The following is a 22,740-nucleotide window of genomic DNA, read 5'->3' as shown; positions in this document are numbered from 1 at the left end:
GAAATATCAAATGCAGAGTCTTCATGATATCCCCTCTGTCTCCAAGAACAGACAAGCTTTCCAGTAAACAGTGTCATAATGGCTAAGCTCAGTACATTTTCATGAACATCATGGACTACATTTTTGAAGTTTTTGAGGAACTTTCAACAAACAGTTATCTGAGCCACAATTTCTACCTGATTAGTTAACATAATAAATAGGATTAAAGAAGTTACCTGCATTGTTATACATATGGATACAATCAATGTATTGTATTAAAAATAGCATTGCTGAATCCACATTGAAAAATTGTGGAAGAAGCAAGATCCTCCAGTAATCTCTTTAACAATCTAGCAGTCTGACTATCAACCAGTATTATCACAGCTGACTTTTTGCTATTGCCCTAAATGCTTAATACCTGTTCTTTCCTTATGGTAACTATAATGTTAACTACTTATATATCATTGCTCTTTTCCAGGTCTATTCCTGCAGGAAAAACCTTCCTTTAGCAAATTCACCAGACCTGACACCTTGCTAAGACTGTACAGGCATCACGTCAGCACACTCCTATGGTACAGAGATAAAAGCCTCCCCAGGGAAAGGTGGGTCCTTGCAGCCTGGGACAGAGGGAACCATACCTAATTACAAGTGGTGACTAATGATGTGGAAGGAAGTGGAGTCCACCATTGCAAAACGGAGACACATCTCCACATCTGATTTTTAAAGTTAGTGAATTTGAACAAGATAGTAAAGAAATAAAATCTAAACCCAAATAATATTTAACTAGTGAAATTAATTATGGATGGAATGAAATGAAGTTTCAAGTGGACATAAGGAGAACTTCTACAGTGAGAGTGGTCAAGCACTGGAACAGGTAGATCAGAGGCACTGTGCAATCTCCGACCTTGAAGATTTTTGAAACTGAACTCAACAAGGCCTGAAGAAACCTTATTTCACTTTGAAGTTAGTCCTGCACTGAGCAGGAAGTAAGACTAGATGTTTCCAGAGATCCTTTCCAATCTATAATCATTCTGTGATTCTAAGTTTCCATTGAATGGCTGAAGTGGAATGGTGAGGGGCACTTGACAGGTTTCTCTTGGGATGTAGAGGAACATCTGTAAGTTTTTCTGGTGACACTAATTTGATCGTTGCTATCAAAAAATTGTAGCAATCATTTAATTTCTGTTGATTGACATGCTGATTTTTAAAAAACCTTTTAGAATGAAATGAAAAATGTAAAGAATTCAATTAATTTCTGTTGCAAATTAATTTTTTTTTTTTAGATAGTGCCTAATTCTAGCTCTTTTGGAGTTTGCTTCTGGAAGGAGAGCCATTTCCAACTTACACCATTTGGAAGGAACACTGAGGCAAGCATCCAAGTAGTCTTACTGTGAGAGTCTTATTTTGTGTTGCAATAATGGACAGCTCTCAAAGTCTGCTGCAGGCCTCCAGAAAATAAGAAGGTAAGAACGTATTTTCCTGATAGTGCACAGCCTCTATTGCTTCTCTGCAGAACCGCATTGCCTGCCACAGGAATGTGCTGCAAGTCCTACCTTAGCCTTGTTTCCAATAATTGACCATGTCTGATAGTTCTAAGCCAGGGCTTGCCACTTGCCGTAGGTTTTATTAAAGGTCGGGTTTTTTTTCTCTTGGACTTTATAAAACAGTATTGATATATCTATGCAAATGGTCAGGGCCTTGTGGTAGGACTACTCATTTTTAGGTTAAGTTAATAGCAAGTGCTTTGACCTGGATGCCTGTTACTCATGTTAACTGTATACTGCACATAGATTTTGGCGTGATAAATGTAATTCATACTGTGCAACAAAACATGAAAAGGTCAGAATTTCCAAAATTTGACATTTTCAGACATTACAGATGATGAAATATGCACAGAAAGTAAATGTTAGAAGATGAACATGGGGCTTTCAGTGGAAGGAACAGAGCCCCACAAGGCAATCATTTCAGACTGTGATACTGTTTATGGAAAACTGAGATCCCTTTAATTGTTTTTTTAGGTATTTCCCAAGTGTACTTGCATTACCTCTGATAATACTGCTATGACAACTATTGAGTACATGTCATCTGGATACCTTCGTATGAACGGTATTTCTCATTAGCCCTTCAGACATTATATTATAGACACTTTTATGTGTTCTGAAAGTCTTTTCTGAAGTCTTGCAAATGGTGCAAAGCTCAGCTGCCAGTGACAATTCAGGAACATACAAGAAAGGGTTTTGGTTTGCTGTTTGTTTTTTTGGGGGTAATGTGAAATGAATGTAAGTTACATACTGTGTTTTCGGTAAACATCAAGAGGTCCGAGCCAGCAATTGCTGAGAAGAATACTGTGATACACAAAATGGGAATAATTCTTAACATATGTTGACTTTGTATATTGTATCTATATTGATTCTAACAGAGTTAATACAGTTTTAAACTTACAGAAGAGACAAAAGAATCACGCATGGTGTTTGTTTTGTTGTGTAATGTACATGCATTGCCATGAGAGATAAATTTTGCCAAGAAGAAATGTCTGAAGACAATCGCTCTTTGGAATAATACCTGCTGTTTAAGATTTATTTTGGAAGCAGTTAGCCCATCTTTATTCAGAGATCTTTTTTTTTCAGAGTTTTTCCTGTGACTTAAATGGTGGCTTTGCTAGGTGACCTCCTGGCTGAATGCGGTTGGTGTAATGCATCAGCAAATAAGGTAACCTATATTAATGTTTTCAGCCTCCACTAAGATTTTGAAAATTGTAGAGCATCTTATAAATAGATACTGTAAAAAGGAGGTGACAGTAAATCTTTTCTATTTCCTGTTCCTTAGATTTTTTTTTTTAACTAAAAGCAACACTGTGTCATTCAGCAATGTCTGGAGTAAAGGTGACTTCTGTGAGAAGAAAGAAACTCTTACTTTTGATTTTTTTTTGAGTTCATAATAAGTGGGACATTCGGAATTTTTCTTTACTGTATTGTTTAAAGACTGACCTCCACATCTGAGAATTCATTAACTCTGTTAGTAAACAGTAATTGTGCAACATTCTACTGTTCTTAACTATTTCCAAATAAAACTTTGGCTGATAATAAATGATTGTGCTGCCTTTCAGCATCTAATTTCTTCAGTACAGTCAGTACTTTTCCAGAAAAGCCATTCAGAAAATTTATCATCTCGAACAATTCTATCATTTATGACTTAGTGGGTTTTGCTGGAGGACTGTTCCAAAGTCCAAGTGAATGTGCAAGTGACTGACATTTTTAGCAGGTCAGAGGGCTTGGCTTTGGATTAATAGATATTCACATGTGCTTTCATGATGAATAAGTTCAAGTTCCTATCAAGTGAATGAAATTACAGTTATAATTTAAGAGCAAATGTGTTTGGTCCAGGCTAGACTATTATTGCTTCCTTTCCCCACTCAAAGGCAACACATTCATTAAAACAATTACATTTTTACTTCAACCAATTTCTTACATAGCTAGTGGCTTTTTCATCTTCACAGCACATCACTGAAGAAAAAAGCCATGAATCTCAGAAATACCATCAAATAAAGCCGTCATGAAAAATTAAGTTAGATTCTTCTTATGACAGAACTTAGCTGTTTTTTGAAAATCCCCTGGCTCAGGATAAAAGATAGCAACATAATTTATATTTCAAATCTCAATTGGTATGACATGCATGTGATCAATACCGATCAGATAGACTAAGCCTCCTGGCTCAGAAATTTCAGGCAGAAATGCAGATTCCAATTAATAAATCTCTTAGATGCAGATAAGGTGCAGTAGATAAAGGAAATGACTCTTCAAACCCCCTTGAAATCCTGAGCCAGGGGATATGTCATAGCCAGATTGTCTATGGAGCTATCCTCATTTGTGGATACAGCATTATTTCTTACCATGTGGTATATTACCAACACTATGCTGTGCTTGTTTTTTGTAATCATCACATGAATGCTATAAAAATCTGCGGGTCTAGGCTTTTAATAAAGAACAGTCAGTGGAAATGCCATTTTTTATCCAGATTTCTCTGAAAAGTTATTCACAGTAGCCAATGAGAATAATTTTATTCAAGGTTTGTCCTGGAGGATAATGGGAAAGGGTGCACATTTATTTATTTAGAAACAGATGTGACATTTTTAATAGAGTGAAAATAAAACTATTGTGTTAGAATTTAGAAAATATATCTGGCTTAAAATTATCCTGAGAAACAAAACTGGGGTTTCTGCAGATGATTGGATTTATTTTTATGAAGATCAACTTTGTCCCTTTGTAAAATGGCTGTGCCTTGGTGTTAGTACCTGAAGTTTGAACCAGAAGCACTGGTTTCATATTCTGGCACGCTTCCATTTGCATATCACTTAGTTCTTGTGCCTCGGAAGTCCTTTATATTCTTCTGTTCCATCACACAGAGAGAGCACACACCCTGAAACAGTATGATAGCTTTTTGCAGATGTGAGTTCTTCAAGGCTCTCCGCTGAGAACTGAGAGTCTGCAGCTGTCACAGGGGAAAAGGGAAAGCAGATTGCTATGTGTTGGCATCTTCTTCAGACAGCTTACTATATCCTAACCTGTTGATTTTACTTATTGCTAATATAATTGACATGTGTTGCAAAAATTTCTAAGAATGGTCTTAATAATCAGCAGTTATTCTAACTATTCTGCTGTTCTAGTTCTTGTAATGTAATTTGTGTGTTTATTTTAGTATTTGACATAATTGTTGTGATACCTTTTGTTTTTCCTTATTTTTTGTAAATGCATTCAGCATTCATGAAATCTCCTGTGCACTACTTAGAAACAGGCTTAAAAACAGTGAAAAATTAAGTTACTATAAAAAATCTAAATAAAAACGTAGATAAAAGTTAAAACAATATCAAATACTATTTCTGCAGAATACTGAACTTTTCTTTAGAAAAGGCAATATGGCAAAATTATCAAAACTGATCTCTTCCACCTGTTAAGTCCAAAACTATGTGCCTTACATATATAGTTACTTCTGAGACTGTAACAATCAAAAATTGCAGCAAGGGAAATTCTCAATATCTGAGAGGAATAAAACACCCCTCATAATCATAGGGGGTAAGGAACAGGTTGCTCAGAGAGGCTGTGGCATAACCAGTTTTGGAGATTTTCAAAACGTGTCCAAACACGGCTCTTGGCAACCTAACTCATCACAAAGTCCTCTCATCTCTGTAGGCTTTGTGGTGAGAGTTGATGCCACATTAGCTGGCTGATTTCCCAACTGCTAATAGGCACACACTCTGTTTAGTGAGGTATAGTGGATAAAATTTACCATCTGTTCACTTGCCAACAGTCAGATGGTAGGAGATGGAGATTTTGTAATATTAACACAGTAAAATCGAGAAGAAAGCTTGGTTATTGAGCTATCAATCCATGTACCCACCTCAGATTAGCATTAGAATTGCTGTGACTATTATTTATTTATGCATGCAAGATTGTGTAACAAGCAACACTAAACAAGTATTTGTTGTTGCAAAGTGTCTTTCTATTAATAATACTGAAGCTTTAACTAATACTTTCAATGCAGATTTCCTGGTTTTTTTAGGCTTAATTTTTTGTAAAGGCTTCCCTAGGAGGTTTGAGCAAATCTTGCCACATAAATAGCAAACACACAAAGTTAAGTGTTACAGTGCTGTATTTATGTTTTCCTTTTAGTAAATTATTATGCAGTGATGGAATCATCAAATCCTCTTATTTAATGAAGTGCTACAATAATACACAAAGAGCCTCTATACATCAACTAGAACATGTTGTTCTGGATGACTTTCAGTTGAGTGAAACTACCAGTTCCATTCATATTTATCAAACCAGTCATGCCTATTCAATGTTGGTATTTAGAAAAAATGAGCAGAATGCATGGGTTTTTCTCTGAGACGAGTGAACATTATCTGCGTATTCAATGAATGGCAAACAAATACCAAAATTTGTTTGTCCTTTATCTGTTCTTCTAGACACAGAACTCATACATCATGTAACTGTGTATGAGGATTTTGGGGGGGGTTGTTTCCCCGCCCATTTTGGACTGTTTACCTTTTTCATTGAGAACACACAAGGAACGGTACCTACCAACAGACAGGAGCTGCGTTAATGCCGTTTTAAGTGGCATCCTAACTGCAAGGGAGGCTCAGGAAGACTACCAAAGGATTGTTTGGTAATAAAAGTGCAAAGATATGTATCTTTATTTTCAAGCAGTATCTCAATACTAAAAGTAACCACACATAGTTGATAAAATGTCTGTTAAAACTGCTGCCTTCACAGTTTTTCCATTCTTAATCCTGTTCCTTTTCCTTTTATTTTTCAAAATCTATGTAGGTTTTACAGAAACAGGATGTATGACACACACGTGGCTTGCTGGGGTTCGTTTCCAGGTGAAATCACATTACTTCAGGAGCAAGTTTTTGATCCACTAGGTCATATATATTTGTTTGTTAGGAAAGCATGTTTGTAAAGAGCAGTAGAAATTTCAGTTAGTCTAATACATGCTATAACAAGATGATTTTAAAAATTCATGGAGTTCTTCAAGTTCTTTAGGAAAACACTTTAGTCAGTTAGGAAATTATTTAACCACTACAAGCTGTTTTCGTATGTTTTTCAACACCCTTTATAGTTGTGATGATTAACTTCTCTTTGTTTTTTGCTGTGCAGAAATCATTATGACCGTTATAAAAAGCGAAGTAAAAAATGGATATATCATCCTCGCTATATTGTATAATTGTTACAGAGAACGTTTAATACAACTGGTTTGCATGATTGTTCTTATATTTACATACACTAAGAGCATGAGCTGCCACTGATTAGCCAGTACTTTTGCTCAAACCTTAGTTATTCAGCTGTGGTTTGTATATACAAAGGCATTATAAGCTAAAGTCTTTTAAAACGTCATTTAAAAAAATCACAAATGAAAGTTTGTTACCTAAGAGAATGGCAGCAAGATCTCTACTCACAATTCCCTGTGATATTTTCTTGCATTGCTGCTCCACTATGATACAAATGGCTTTGAACAGCCAATGCTGCACAAAAGAAGTAAACAAATAAATGAAATACAATTTGCCATTTTCTATAGTTTTGATAGTTTACCTAATTAGCAATTTGTCTTCCTGCATGAAGCTAAATAGTTCATAAAATGATAACTCAGTGATTTTTTACTAAAACTCTCTCCTCTACTTCAAACTCTAGAATACGCGGAAATCAAGTGGCAAAGAACTTTTATGGCATTGCGGAAGATAAGTTGTATTAACACGTTACTTAAGGTTAAAAAAATTGTCAGGAATGAATTTGACTTTGGAAAACACGAAAAAATGGCATGAAAGCACTTGTTCAATAAAATTAACGCTATGTTGCTCAGATATTGCAGGAAAAACTTCTGTAAGAGAGTTGCTTTACTCTAGGAGTCAGTGCAACCTCTTCTTGTAGTGGAAAGAAACAAACCTTCCTATGTAAGTTTGTATCTGTGACAAACATTACTGCTAAGTCACTAGCTCCACTACACATAGGATACAGTTAGGTATGTAGAGACCTCAGCTGTGGGGATACACACAATTGCAGTGGTCTTTGTGGCAGTTCTTAGCGTGAGATCAGAAATAAAGAGTTTTGGGTTGATGATTTTGGTTTTCAGCTCTGACTTAAAACCATAAAAACTTTTCATAATAACTGGTCTTTTCTTATTACATTGTTCCCATTTACTGGGGCAAAAGCGCGCTCAATTGGCAACCAACAATAACTCCTGTCTTCTAGGAAAAAGCTTGGCATTACTCCTTGGAAAGCTGAATTCTGCAGTCACAGAGAAGTTGCGTGGGTTGGTACCTGGCATTTACAATTCCCTTCTACCCCTTCCCTCCCTCACTTGAGGACTTATTAGAGAGGCTCTCGTCAATGCTGTTTTTTTATATAGGTTTATTTAAAATCATTTAAAGCATGCCTCATTCTTCCATAATTTCAGATTATTTAATGCCATCCATGAATAAAAAACCTGTTGTGTAATCTCATCTGTTAAAGTAATCATGTCAGAATCATAATGTGTTTAGTCTAAAGGTACAGAGACAGGCTTATGGTCCTTGAAATCACCTCTGGGTTGCCACAGTTCTCATACAGAACAAAAACGGCACTAGTAACTCAACATAAAACCAATCTATCTGCATTCAGGCATTCATCAGTTTTGCAAAAGGGCTAGAATGCATCACACTCAGAGGATTTTGAGCAATACTGCAACTGTCAATAAATAAAGCATCTGACAGTGCTTGTACAAAAACTGCCATAGTACCTGGGAGCAAAAAGGCTTCTCATGTGCGTTGCCACACCGTAGCCATTGCTAGTGGCTGCTTAGGGTAGAGCGCAAGGAGAGACTTCCCACTGACAAACCTCCCTAGCATTTCCGTGCTTCTCCAGCATTCAATAATACGACTTCCCCAGTCAAACCTGCAACTGGACCATTGTGTTTAACAGCCACTGCAGGCCTGAACTTTGGTCTTTGTGGCATAAGAGTCTGACTTGCCTGTTGAATCTTTGATGTTAAAAATGCTTGCAGGAAATGTAGGCATATATATGTATAGTAATGGGGTACAGGTGTGGCATTTGTCTCTTACAATGTGAAAAAAGTTGCTAAATAATGAATTTTCTTGTTCTGCTTGCATGCTCTGGACTGGACTCTATGGTTTAGCGTGTATTTAACAAACTGAAAATGCCTTTGACACGTCATTATTTGGATGAGGGTGATCTCATGTATGTGTCCACTGTGCAAATTAAGTCAAAAGAGATCCAAGCAGAGCTGTTTGGATTTACCTCAACTACAGCAAGAGGGAGCTTGCAAGCCTGAAACACAGACTGTAACAGAACGAGAAGGGTAACAGTCGCTGATGGACCTTTCCTTTATCCGCTTACTTACATCTTTCCCTTAAACTGCTTGTGATTTTGTAACATCGTCTTGCACCAAGCTCCACAATATATTTGTCTGCTGTTTAGAGCTGTACTCGTCTCACCCTGTTAACAGTCTGATCATGTTCATGTGGTCTTGATGTACTTTCATATATTTTTGAGGTTGAATCCTATTGCTAATACTAGTTTCCTTTCTCTGGAACACATTTTTAGATTGAATGTGTCATTCTGAGCTTCTAAGTGCTGTTCTTCCGTGAATAATGGAGCTCCTTTCAGTTCAGAATGACTTTGGACAACCGGTTTGAGACTGGTCCCCCTGAGATTTACTTATTCCAGTGTTGACATCGCTACCTGCAGGTTCACCACACAGAGTAGCATGCTCTTACTGGCTTTCTCTGCAGGGCTATGAACTCGCAAAAAATCCGGGTGTTACGATCGGCATTCTTATGCTTCTTGCCTCGCCTCCGAGTCTTCATGCCACCCGGATGCCCAGGTTCACCGCCGTGGTAGTTTTCTTAGGAAGCGTAAGCACAAGCCAGGTGCCGTCTTACCCCAGCTGAGCCGGGCGCTACAGGCTGCACTCAGCAGGCGCATACATCCTAAAGAGCCCAGTAGGAACGATCGCACTGCCGCTGAGCGCCTGCAAGTTGCGTAGTAAGAGTTATTAGGCTGTACCTCAGGTGTAAACACAGCTTTCGGCGGGAATCGCCTGAGGGGAGCCGGAGCGGTACCAGGCCGGGCGCCTTCCACGCCCCGCCCCGCCAGCGGGGTCAAGCCGATGCCTCTCCCGGGGCGGTGAGGTGGCGCGCGGGCGGCGCCGCTGAGAGGCGGGAAGGCTGCGCCTAGCTCGCGGCGGGCGCTGCTCCCCCGCGGAGCAGGGGGATCTCGGGCTGCAGCCGCGCGCCGGCGGGGGCGCCGCGCCGCCACCCTCCGCCGCGCGGGGGCGCCACCCTCCGCAGCGCCGGCCGCTCCCTCCGCCGCCACCGCCACGCGCCGTTTGCTGCCGCCGCCCGCTCTGAGGCGCCGCCGGCTCTGCCAGCCCGGGGACCCCGGCTCTTTCCTCGCGAAACGCACCCACGGGGCACCCCGTGCCCGGGGGCTGCCGCGCAACCGCTCTGAGCCCTTCCGCGGCGCGAGACCCTCGCCCCCTGCGCGGGCCCGGCGCGAGGAGGCGCGCGGCCCCGCTAACCCGTCAGGCGCTGGGCCGCTCCCCGCCCCGTCACCTGACCGCCGGGCACGCGCCCGCGCTGGTTTACGCCGCGCCCCGCCACCCCCTCCTCTCCTCTTCCCTCCCCTGCCCTGTCGGTGGGACGCGGCTGGCGTGCTGAGCGGCCCGCCTCCGCCATGGTGCTGGAGTCGGTGGTGGCGGACCTGCTGAACCGCTTCCTGGGCGACTATGTGGAGAACCTGAACAAGTCTCAGCTCAAGCTGGGCATATGGGGGGGTAAGGAGCCCCTTTCCTCCCGCCCGATCGCTGCGGGGCCGCCGCTGTCACGGGGGGGGGCGGGCGCTTCCTGGCGCCGCGGCGGGGAGCGGGTCTTCGTTGGCTGCGGTCCCCCGCGAGGCGTTGGCGGGCTGTGGGACCGCCGTCCCCTCTGAGGGGCGGTCGTTCTGCGGGTTTGCGGCCCGCTGTGAGGAGAGGGCGAGCTGCGGAGCGGCGGCCCTCCGTGAGGGACGCTGGGTCAGTCCGCGGCCGCGGATTTACCCCTCCTCCCCTTTCTCGCCGTAAGGGGCGGTCGGTCCGTGTGTGACCGCAGATGCGCCTCCACCTCGAGAGGGACCATCGGTGGTTTCTGTGCCCGTGGCCTGTGACCTGCTCTCCCTCCCTCCTCGTGAGGGGCGGGCGGCCGACCGGGTCGGTCTGTGGCGCCGCGGCTCCCCGCGGTGCCGGTGTGTCGTGTCCCGTCCCCCCGCCTCCCGGCGGCGGCCGCGGGCGCAGGCCCCGGCGGTTGCGCTGCCGTGAGGCGGGGGCCTGCCTGTGAAGGGAGCTGGGGCGAGACCCCCGCGCAGTTAGAGGGCAGCAGGTTGCGGGGGGAGAAAGAGCGAAGTTAGGGTCTCCCCGCAGACGAGGTGGGGGCCTGGGCGTGGGTGCCTGGGTAGCTTCCCAGCTGTGGCAGCTGCTCGGGAGGCGAGACGGGCTCACCTCGCTGGCGTCGGAGCGCTCTGAGGCAGTAAACCTTCGGTAAGGAAAAAAACATTTTTTTTCCCCTCTCTTTCTTGAGAGTATACGGGGTGGAAGCACGAGTGTGCTGTCGGGTCCGTCTGCGGTGCAGTGGAGCGTGGCGTGGCTCATGCATGGTGGCCCCAGGAGGAGCGGAGGCCTTAGTTGCAGTGTAGCTGCTGGGGTGTTTGGGGAGCTATGCCTTTCACATGCTAGTTTATTGGTATAAATAATGCGTATTAAACAGATAGTGCAATAACATGGAGTAGCTATTCTCAGTGAATATATCAGACGTTTCAGTTTGCTACCCTGTAGGCATGCAAAAAAACAGTTGGAAGTACTATCTAGAGAAGGTTGGCTATTTTGAATGCCTTCCATACATAAGGGACGAGACTTTTCTTGTCTTAATTTTGCTCTTTCCACGGTAGTAAGTATTTTAATATGTATAAATTATTAATACTTATATTAAAAATGGAATATAGCTGTAAGGAGCATTAAAGCACTAAGTTGCTGTGCTTTCGTCAGGTATAATTCTGTGTGCCAGCCTTCCCTTTGGAAATCCTGTTATGTTGCCTGTGTCAGAAAAAGTTAATGTGTTTGTGAAAATAGGCATGTGTTTTTGTGGCACTGTGTTTCATGATTTTTGTTGTGTAAAATCATCAAAACCAGGATACAATTTTCCTAGTCTTGATAGAACTGTAATTATTATTCACAAAGAAGTGAATAGTAAGAAAGATTTCCTATTATTGTAGGTGTATTTAATATAGTAGAAACATGCAGATGTCTAAGTTGGTCATATTTCTGTAATCTCTTCCACCATAAAATTTCGTCTGACTAATCAGTGTTTAATGACTTTTATCATGCTGTTTTGTAACTGGAGTAAATTTTTCAGATTTTATCCATGTGCACTTGGGAGGGTTGTAGTTGTGTACATTGTTCCAACTTAAGTCACTTGTTCTGTACTTGTCTTTTTCTTCTAAATAGGTAATGTGGCACTTGACAATTTACAGATAAAGGAGAATGCATTAGTAAGTATTCTAATAATTTAAAAGTTGTTTTTATGGGTCTAAAGACTAAATCATAGGATAAAATACTACTTCCTGTAGTCTAAAGTTACACAGTATGCCATCTTTACTACCTATTGGAAGTAAGTCCTTGGTTAATTGCTTCTAATTTTGCTCATGTTACTGGAACAGAAAGAAAAAATGCTATGGGTGAAAAGGTAAGCGTGCTTCTTCAGAAGAGAAAAATAACTTCTGAGAAGTTAGTATTAGGGTTTTAAAGTAAGTTTCTCAGTGTTTTATGCATATGTGCATGTACAACCTGTCCTAGTGTTTGAGGCTTGAAATGATAAAACTTTAAGATACTGGTGCATTTCTGTTACTATTTTGGTTATCCAGTACAACTTAAAGGATTTAATTTCTGCTGTGACTGCTACTGTATAATCATACTTCTGTTAAGTCTTAGCTTTTTCTCCTGACTTGTATGTCCATGCAGTAGATGTTTGTATGTTTCTGAATGACTTACTAGTTATAATGGGTTTGCATAGGCCTATGTATTTCTTTATTTTTTCCCTGAGCTTTGGTTGAATAAATGGATTTTCAAGCTCCGAGTTCTGCACATTGATTGATCTCATTGATGTCTTCTGAAAGACAGTGATTCATTTCTTAGTTGTTGATGTGGGGATGAAGGGGGAAAAGTTCATCCTTCTACATCAGTTGATGGGATTGAAGCTTATTTTTATGACTTACTGTGTAAATTGGTGCTTATTTAAAATTGGTAGGGAAGACATTTTTAAGGTGTGTACTCTCTGAAAGTAAATACTGTTCTTCAAATACTCCATTCTCTTCCTTTTAAAATAGGAATGACGGAGTGAAGGAAAACCAAGAAGTAACTTGCATTAAGTACCCATATTTTTGTCTGAAAAACAACTTGGCTGATCTTTATATTCTTTAATTGAGTTAATGAGCATCTGTGATACTGAGAGAATCTTACTGCAATCTTTAGTGTGCTTCAGACTTCACTGAAGAGAACTGTTACTCTTCTGTGAATTGAAAACATGTTGGATCTTTGTACGACCTCATCATTGGTGTCTCTTCATTGTTCTGAAGTTTCATATTTTACTTGCCTATTTCATCCATTCCTGATAACTTTGTTGTACTTTAAAACTCTCAATATGAATATCTTTGTAATCTGGTAGTTAAAAAAGGAAGGAAGTGTTATCTACTTTGTACACGTCTTTCCTTCTTATGACAGCAAGGTTGATTACGATTCTAGCAGTTCTGACTTAGAAAAAAATGCATGGTCATGTATGTGACTGACCAGAGCAGAAAGAGAGCTAAGACAAATTCAAGAACTGAAAACGGGATGTTACTGACTGCTTCACAATTGCATTAAGTTAGATTTCTACGCAAAAGTAGTTAATGGAAGGTCAATATTGAACCATTTTTAGAGAACTAGAGTATACCTTCTTGAAAAAGAAGTAACTAAATGAATTTGATATGGTCCAACTTTCCTTTTGTAGTTTGCTTGTCTGCTGCTGTCTGGATTGTTTTTGTTTCCTCTTAAGGTTTTCCACCAGAAAATAACTAGCTTTTAATTTCTGTATATAGATACAGTACTTCTCAAATGTAGGAAAAGTAAGTCCTTAGGAAAAGGGAGATGAGCAAATAGTTACTTTTAATGTTATGCTGGCTGACTATTTTTTTCCTTAGTCATAGTAAAAGAGCTTTTCATTAAAATGGGATTTTGTCAGACCTAGGTTAAAATTTAGACTTCAGCTCATGCAAAGTCAACTTGAGAAGATTAGTGTAAGATTTTTAAAATGAAATTGTACAAAACTATTTTACAAATGAATTCTTAGGCACCTTGAAAATGTAACCATTTTTTTCCCCAAAATATGTTAGAGAGAGAGTTTGCTGACACAAAATGCTGAAGTATCATTCTGTGAAATACATGCTTTGATCTTTTGAGGCTGTTGTTTTGTGTGCCTTTAGCTATAAAAATATGGAAGTATAATGGGGCAGTTGCTATTAATGTTCCTTTTTTACTTTGTTAAAAACTTGTAGTAGTGTGATAGTAATGAATTCTTTCTGATTGATTTCTTCAGCTTTATGCTATTTTTCAATCTTAATGAAAAATGACTGATGACAAACTATTACCTAAACTCTTCAGCAACCCATTACATGTTTCTTAGCTTATTACTAGAATAGTTACCATCAAAAATCTTGAACTCTGAGCTTCTTCATTCTTAATTTGTATCCAGACTCCAGCTGGTCACAGCTTTTAGTCTTAAAAGCTAATATTGCCTGTTCCTTCTCAGTTATAATCTTGAAGTATTTTCAGTAAATCATGTTTTTTCATGTTAACATCAAACCACAATGCTGTCAAAGTTTTTAATTTATCTTAATCTGTTCTCTGTACCCAATAACTTTATTAGATCTTTCATTTCTAGTCTTTCCTTCATTCCCCTGCCCCTGTCTGGAATTTAATCTAATGAAAACTAATTTTTCAAGGTCAAACTTATGTTCATGTCCTTTCAGCAGGCCAAACTGAGCTGGTCCCCCTTAGAGTTCACCTGTGAGTCATAAATGCAGTATTACATGGGGTGGATTTGGTTGCTGTTATCTGCTTCTACATGCATGCTTCTGGCTCTGTCAGAAGCAGAGATTTTTGCTCTCACAATTTGTTTCAGTCTCTTCTTATGCATGTTCTTACTACTAAAAAACAAAGCTTGGAGATCACACTATTTTAAGTGAGTCTATTTTCTCTTTCTCTCCAATGAAAAATAAAAACTGAGAAGAAAGCTTTCAGTTAAGCTTATTGACCAGATTTTTAACATGCAGCAGCCTGCATGAAGAAATATTTGGGAGGTGCTGAAGAGCAGTTGTCACTAGGAAGAATTTAAAGGAAAAGTTCCTAGGACTATGCGGTTATAACCAGACAAGGGTTAAAATATTTCATAGCTTTTGCTTTTTGATTGTTTCTTTGAGGCACTAAAAAAGAACAAGCCACAGAAATATTGTCACTAGTTTAGTCAATTAAAGTTGGTTGTTGTTAGGCTCTTAATTGCAGCTTGGAATGCTTTTTAAAAACTGTGGAAATCTGTCAGAGATGTTAATGTGGATATTACCCTTCTTTTTTGGAGAAGCCTTGTTAAATGTTTTTCAGTTTTTTGAAAAGTGGTAGTCAAGGTTGTTTTCTAGTACATGGGAAGAGAGAAGAGGTTAATATCTGTCGCATTTGGAAAAATGGGTTTGCTTTTTATAATCTTTGAAATTAAGACTTCTCTTCAGGTCTTTGAATTGTGGTTAACTTATCTGAAAAGAAAAAAACTGAAGCAGAAGACAGTTCTGGAATCTTGATGTTTTAACGTATTTTTTTTAATCTTTGATTTTATTAATTTCCTCCTAATTCCTCTGTACTTCGTCTCTCATGTTCTTGATATTCTTTTGGTTATATTCCTGTTTTTGCTGTACATTGTATAGGAGAGATACTTTGTGAGATTTTAATTGGTAGTAGTAATTGTTCACTTGTCACATGTTCCTTTTCTTCATTAGCCTATCTTGTTCTTGATGTTTGGCAGGCATTTTGCAAAGAACTTCTCATTATTGTTAGTGAGACTTTTTATATGTTTGTAAATGCTAAGTGCTATTATCAAAAAGAAAAGACAGATGTGGCAAATTAATAAAAAATTAAAATTAAATTCTTGTTACTAAAAAGTAAAATGTTATCTATATACCTTTGGAGTGAGGCATTATTATACTTGTAGGAGAGAATTGCCAGAAATGTGTAAATATTTTGTTTTAAGGCTTTCTACAAGCCTAACCGTATTTGTGAATTCCTGAGTTCATGTTGAGTATTGCTAAATAATTAAATCTCTGTCATATGGAGAACTGTTTCTGTTCTGGAACTTCAGTTCTGGGAAAACAGTTTTAACGGAAGTAAAGATAGTAATTTTGCTGTATAAACTAGCTTATCTTTAAAATACGTGGAACTGTTTAATACCTTTTTTTTTCTTTACAGAGTGAACTGGATGTACCTTTTAGAATAAAAGTTGGTCAAATAGGTAAGTTTTTATTTCAATGCAAGTATTGAAATGGAAATTTTAGTACAGGCCTCAAGGTCAGTCCTGCCTCTGGATTCCTTTTATCAAGTTTCTTAAATGATCTCTGTAATTGTACTTGCTGTTGAAACTAGCACAGAAGTCTAATGTGACTGCCCTGGATAAATGAAAAAATGTTATTTGGCAAACACTGTTTGTGTAGCTTTACAGGCTGATATGAAAAACATGTTTGAGAAGTTCTTTCCAGATACATGGATGATCAAGGGAGCTGTTTCGTATAGGCAGAATGTGTGTGGCTCTTTAAAGGACAGTTGAGGAATATGAAGAATTTAAGATTTCTGAAACTGATAAACATGCTAAGGGTTTAGTAACTCTTAGATACATGTTTTTAAAAATTCCTTTCCCTGGTGGTCAGCATTGCTTTCTCATGTGAAATGTTTGTTGGAGATGAATGTGAGTTGTATTTCTTCTTCTACTTCCCTGGGAAAATCACGTTCATCCCAGCAAATTAAACTCCGGTCATGATCTCAGGTTTTCATGTGAAGTTTTCTGAATCAAACTGCATCTTCTTGCTTAAATCTATGGTTTATATTTTCTCTGCATGTGTTTTATCACTTCAAGGGCTTTATAAAATGTTTAGGCCCATACAGTTTCTCTTTACCTAAGGTGTTTAGGACATCAAGAGGGCTAATGCTCTGTGATGCCCAAGGTGGTGTTTGGACAAAGCACAGAGTAGATTTTTTTTTTTAATGTAATTGTATCTGCTTTGTTTAGATAAACTTAGTCTGAAGATTCCTTGGAAGAATCTCTATGGCGAGGCAGTTGTTGCAACTCTAGAAGGCTTGTATCTTCTAATAGTTCCTGGAGCAAGTATGTAAACTCTTCAACAGCACAGTTAAATAATGAAAGAGAAAAGTATCTAAGGGTACCATGTAATTGAGTATATAATAGCAAGTGGTTCATGTAAGCTGCCATTTTTACATTCTGTTCCCTCAGGGAAATTTCTAGACAAACGCTGGCAAGTTAGTGGAAGAGGGGTGGGAGAAAACAGCACCTGTTGCTTTTATGGAAATCCTTGGTTGTATCCATTCCAAGTTCAACAGCCAAGTTTCCTCTGAAGAGTGCTTATCCTGAATCCACTTATCTGACATGGTTTAGGTCTTTTGGTTGTTGCATGATATAGTTCATCTGCTTCTAAATGACATCAATCAAAAGTAGTAATTCCGGTAGAACTGTTTTTAGGGAGAGGGAAGAGGATCAGGCAACTTGATGAGTTTTCTCTGAAATCAGAACCTCTGGTATATTACAAAAACTTGCAAGTTTCTGGAGCATCAAATATATGTGTAGTAGAACTTGGAAACCTGCATTATATTGCACAGACCACACTTAATGGTCTGAATTTCCACAGAAAGGTTCTCCTGTGAAGTAATGCTTAAACATTAGTATGATCCTTTTGTGTCTTACTGTGTAAAAATAACAGTTTCAGAGACTGGATGCAGGTTTCAGCAATTAAACCTAGAATAGCCTTTATCTCAAACAAGGTGTTTTCCAAAATAATGTTGAATATGGTGTGCATTGCTTGATTATGCATTTATGTAACTTGAAATTTAGGACTGAAGCTGTCCCAACTTGACTTACAGGCATTAAATATGATGCAGAGAAGGAAGAAAAATACTTGCAGGATAATAAACAAAAGGAACTCGCAAGAATTGAGGAAGCCTTGCAGAAAGCGGCAGAAAAAGGTACTAAGTTAATAATACAAATCTCCCTTGGAATTTGAGGATTTAGACTGTGCTATGAAAAAAAAAATCCTGTTTTGTGACTGACTTAATAAATTTTGTTTTTTCAAGTACCTAGCTAATCTTACTACAGTGCTTTGAAAAGCCTTTTTCCTCTAAAGCTTGAAAGAAATGTTATTTGTTTTGCTTTCTATTCATTTGCCTAGTCAGCTTCCATTGGAAATGGGAATTTGATAATCTGGTATGTTTTTTTTTTTTCTTGACATTCTAGTGAAACGGGAGCAAAGATAGACACTGCATTGCATGAGGCTAAGTTATTATCTTGCTTTAGAGCTTCAGTAATAGATATTTAATCATGTCTTTTAGAGGTATGTGTGACAGGTTGCTCTTTGCTTAAAGGAAACTTTAAGGAGAGGGGTAAGGTTTGTAAATTTTTATTTCCACAGTAATGCTTGTTTCAGTTTCTGCTGTCCTTTTACAATGTACTGTGTTTTAACTGGTATGAGAAATAAGACTCTTGAGCAGGAAATAATCCATGAAACAATTGAACATGAAGATAGGAAATTTCACTTACACTTTTGATCTAGGTCATTAAAAATTCTAAACTTTCAATTATAGGTTAAAATAATTGACAATTTCAGTCAGTTAACCTGATTTGTGGGTTGGTTTTTGGTTTGTTTTTTTTCTCTTAACAAATATCTAATAAAATTATGGTGTAAATTAGGCTTGTTCGGACAGAAACCAAGCTCAGAACTAATGACAGGTAACTACATATGGTAAAGGAAAAAGTTATTACTGAAGTTTTTTTCTGAAGTGAGACCTGTTTGTTGGGCAGTATAATGGTTCTTAAGATGCACCTCTAGAATAACTGTAATGCTGCAAGTCATTTGCCTTGGAAAAATTACTGAAAATGAAATGATGCTTAGGACACTTGGAAAAGATGGTTTGTAATCTCTTTACTTATTTAATTTCCAGTCACAGGACTCTCTTCTGCCTCGTTCCTGCTTTGCTAGTTTGAGATGTACATTTGCAGTTTTTCTTTGAACAGCAATCTGGCAATCAGTTTACAGTGAAGACAGAAGCCTTGCTTTATTTCTTGCCAAAAACTTTAATATGCCAGAAACTGTATGAGAGATAAGACAAATTCAGTGAGTGAATTTTGCAGCCATTACTTCATACTGGGGCAAAGGAGCGTTTGTAGAGGTTTAACCTTGGTTATGTAGGACTTATATACTGTAAATCAGCAGTATTTCAGCCATTATTCTTTGCACCAGAGGCAGTGGGATGAAGGGATAATAAAACAAGAAACCTGATGGGCACTGCTTGAGGAGTACCAGTTCTGACACTTCATAGTGTCAGAGAGTTCAGACTGTGCACCTGTGACACTTGTCTCTTTTTGAAATAAACTTACTACACCCAGCACTTGTAAGGCTTTTGGAAAAAAAAAAATCAGATAAAAATGATACCTCAGTAGCTCAACTCCTTATATAAAGAACTAGAATTAGATTTAGTCATGTTTTGCAGTTTTAAACTTTTAGACTTCTGAAGGAAAAAGTAGAGGAACATTCAAGTTGGATTATTTTAAACTGTAGTTATTCCGTCAGACATACTGCAGCATGATCCTTATGGGTCCCTTCCAACTTGAAATATTCTGTGATCATATCTCAGTGGTAGCTATTTGTGTTTCCGGTGTTGTACTAGAATATTCTACTCAGGAGGACTTGTGTAGTTCTTGCATGAGCAGATCCCTTGCTTTTGCTAAATATAGAAATCTTAGGGCCAAGTTGCTCTACTGCACTATAAACCTCTAAGAAATTCAGCTCTTTCTGTAGGCTTTTAATCTAGGAATTCCATTGAATAGAAAGTTATCAGGGTTCATGAATTCTCAGCTGTATTTGCTTTTTGTGATTAGTACTAAACTTATCTTAATGTGTTTAGAATCTTGATTCAGTACTTGCATTTATTTAAGAGTGTCTTAGCATAAACAGTCCTGGGGATATTTTCTTTAGACATGCAATTCAAATATTGAGCAAAATGGTGACGTTACTGTGTGGTTAGTGTAGCGTGATGGGGAAGTGATAACAAGCTGACAAAACATTTTCTGTTTTCTACGCTATTAAAATCTTTCAGTATCAAAACTCTTGTATGGAGACCAATGTGTGCAGATCTTGTCTTCTGCTGGTTTTGCCTATGTAGATAATCTTTGAAACTAGATATTCTGAAGTGACCCTGGCTGTCAGATACTTGTCCTGGTTTCAGCCAGGATAGAGTTGGTTTTCTTCACATTGTCACCACGACAATACTGTAATGGAAATACTAACGTGTCATACAAGTTTTATAAATTTAACATTAAATCAGGAGCTGATTGCCTTCCTCTAAACAAAATGCATTTTTTTTGGTTATTTGCTGCCATGTGGACCAAGGCACTCATTCACAAGATTCCTTGTATGGGTTGGAGAGTCTGATTTACAAGGACACCAAGCCTGGTGGGTATGCATGGTTACATTTTGCACATGCATGATAGGTATGCAGCTTATGTTTTTAAAAACAACACCCCACCCCAAAGCAGCCAAATACAGAAATGAGAAATTAATACCTGTTTGGTAAGCATCCACATATTGGTGGTTCTAGAAATAAGATTTTAATGACTGTGGATTCAAGTGGAAACTTACAGTGACCAGTCCTGTCTCTATTGAGTGGCTGTTCAAGAAGGCTAAGAGACCATTTAGAAAGATTTCAATCAGCCATGTTGAGCTCAAGAATATTATGAAATGCTGACAACATTCTACTGCATTCTACCGTAATTTTAAAACACTATCTTTAGGTGTTTTGAGAATAGAGGGTAATCACCCTTACTTGAAGTGTCTACGCTTAAGATACTGGAAGTTCAGGCTATCTTGAAACCATGGACAGGCAAAATGAAACATAGCAGACTGAAGACATTTTAGTATGCTTTTCCCTGGGTCCATTTATTTGGGTTGTTCTCAAGTTAGGCAAGGAAACAGTTTCCATTGAAATTCAGAGGAGCTGTTATGTTGCACCTGCTGTATTTTTTATCTTCCTGAACCAGACTTTCAGAAATTTCATTCTTAGACAAAATTACTTAGTGGGCTTTTATCTGAATGCAGGTTTAGAATTAGCTTAAAATCCTACATTTAGTTTCTCCGTAGTAATGGATGTGGGTAATAAAGAGGAAAAGCACGTTGCCTTAGTTTTGTCATACATGGGAGTGAAAGCCTGAGAACTACAAATTCAATAGTATGTGAAGGAAGCTGTCTTTTAAAAATATAATTTATAGAGGATTACTTGTACTGTTAAAAGGAACTATCCAAAAGAAAATGTTTGTATTTGGTGTGGTTTTTCCTTTTTGTTATTTGTAGGGTGATCACCTTACCTGCAAGACAGGTTGAAATCTTGGCAGGAAGGCATTTTCTCCTCCTTTGTTTGAACAAGCATGCCAATTAGATAAAAATAAAGTTGTTCCCCAGAGTTAAATACACTGTTGCACTTGCTTCCTTCTTGCTTTGGTGGGATACCACCATTCTCATGATACAATGTCTTAAAGTTAAGCACAGGCAACCCTATTGCTGAGTTCTTTTCCCCGCAAGTAGTGGCCAGAGAGGGGAGAGAAACAACGCAACGCACCAAACTGGTTTTCTTTAGAAATGTGGAGAAGATGTGAGCATTAATTTAATTCATGAAATGGTTGTGATTGTGTGGGTCATAATTTGTGTGTAAATAATAGAATTTCATTTCATATAAAGCTTTTAAAGAGTCATCATTTTTGTATGCCTCTTTTGCAGTTATTGATGGTGTTCTTTCAGATAGCTTTCATACCATACTGCTGATTAGCACGAGCATCGCATTGAAAAGTCTTCTTTGGGTTTCCATGTACATCTCAAATATCTTAACATGGAATTTATGCCCTTGTATGGTAGAAGCCTCTTCTGGATTTAAACTTCCATGTTTTCTTTCTCCTCCACATATGTATATTATTAACTGTTCAGTTACAATTATGCCTTTGCCTGAGATCATTAAATAAAAGACAAACACTTGGATTACAGAAAACCTTACTCACCAGGGTTTCTAATAAGCAGTCATGGCTCTGATTTTAGCTCTCTTTTGTACGTAAGTGAACTGGAATTATGTTATGCAATGTACTCATGAAGAAGTCTGGGGATGTATTTGCTGAGAAGCCTGGTGATCATTTGTGATTCCTCAAACTCTTGAGATGTTACATAAGGAATATATGAAAGTTGAACTAAATGCCTTGACCTTGCAATTGGCAGGACAATTGATCCAGTAGATATTTGGTTAAATAGTCTGAGGTTTTTACTGGCTACATAGTGTACTTGGGCTTTGAATTTGAATTACTTGTGCTTTTTTTTTTTTTAAAAAAAAGAGGTTTAGTTGCTTCTGTGAAAGTGAATTTGGATCTACATAAGTTATGAAAAATAAGGCTCTGTGGTATGATAAGTAGCCGATTGCTTCCTTAACGGACCTGAAATTCTTTAAAAGCTTTTAATGTGACCTTACTAAGGCATTCTGGTTTAAGACAAACTAACCTTTCTTTCATCTTTTTCTTGTGCTTTCTTTTGTTTCTGCTTTACTAATTTGAATTTTATCCTTTTCCCAAAAAATTGCTTGCGCTGAAAAAGGACGTAAGCGTAAAAAGTACAAAAAGCATTTTAAGAGACCCTTTAAAGGTCATGGTCATTCAAAAGGTGGGTAAAAGTTATGTTTTTTGACTTTTTTAAAGTCTTTTTTTGATTTCTGTTTGGATTCGTTTTTCTTAGTCTTGGATATGCGTTCACTGATATCTTTTTTTTCCTTCTGTTTGAAGGGGAGAGCTCTTTTTGCACTTTATCCATTCTCTGGGTCAAATAAGACTGAAGCGAATCCTTGTTTCTCTCT

At 38.6% G+C, this 22,740-nt stretch overlaps 1 protein-coding gene across 1 annotated transcript in view; it reads left to right on the top strand.

The window, feature by feature from the left end:
* Window positions 1–10,205: 10,205 nt before the first annotated feature.
* VPS13C (vacuolar protein sorting 13 homolog C) overlaps window positions 10,206–22,740 on the top strand; it is a gene marked incomplete at both ends in the record, with an annotated part of 92,249 nt that continues 79,714 nt past the window's right edge. The window contains 7 exons of the mRNA XM_082005262.1: window positions 10,206–10,305; window positions 12,007–12,050; window positions 16,048–16,090; window positions 16,862–16,957; window positions 17,728–17,829; window positions 20,250–20,312; window positions 22,485–22,550. Of these exons, the coding sequence (XP_081861388.1) occupies window positions 10,206–10,305; window positions 12,007–12,050; window positions 16,048–16,090; window positions 16,862–16,957; window positions 17,728–17,829; window positions 20,250–20,312; window positions 22,485–22,550 (514 nt within the window). The remainder of the gene's footprint in view (window positions 10,306–12,006; window positions 12,051–16,047; window positions 16,091–16,861; window positions 16,958–17,727; window positions 17,830–20,249; window positions 20,313–22,484; window positions 22,551–22,740) is intronic.

Source organism: Phaethon aethereus, assembly GCF_964289735.1.
Source record: "Phaethon aethereus genome assembly, chromosome: 12".
NCBI lineage: Eukaryota > Metazoa > Chordata > Aves > Phaethontiformes > Phaethontidae > Phaethon > Phaethon aethereus.
This window is presented reverse-complemented; position numbering and strand designations above follow the sequence as displayed.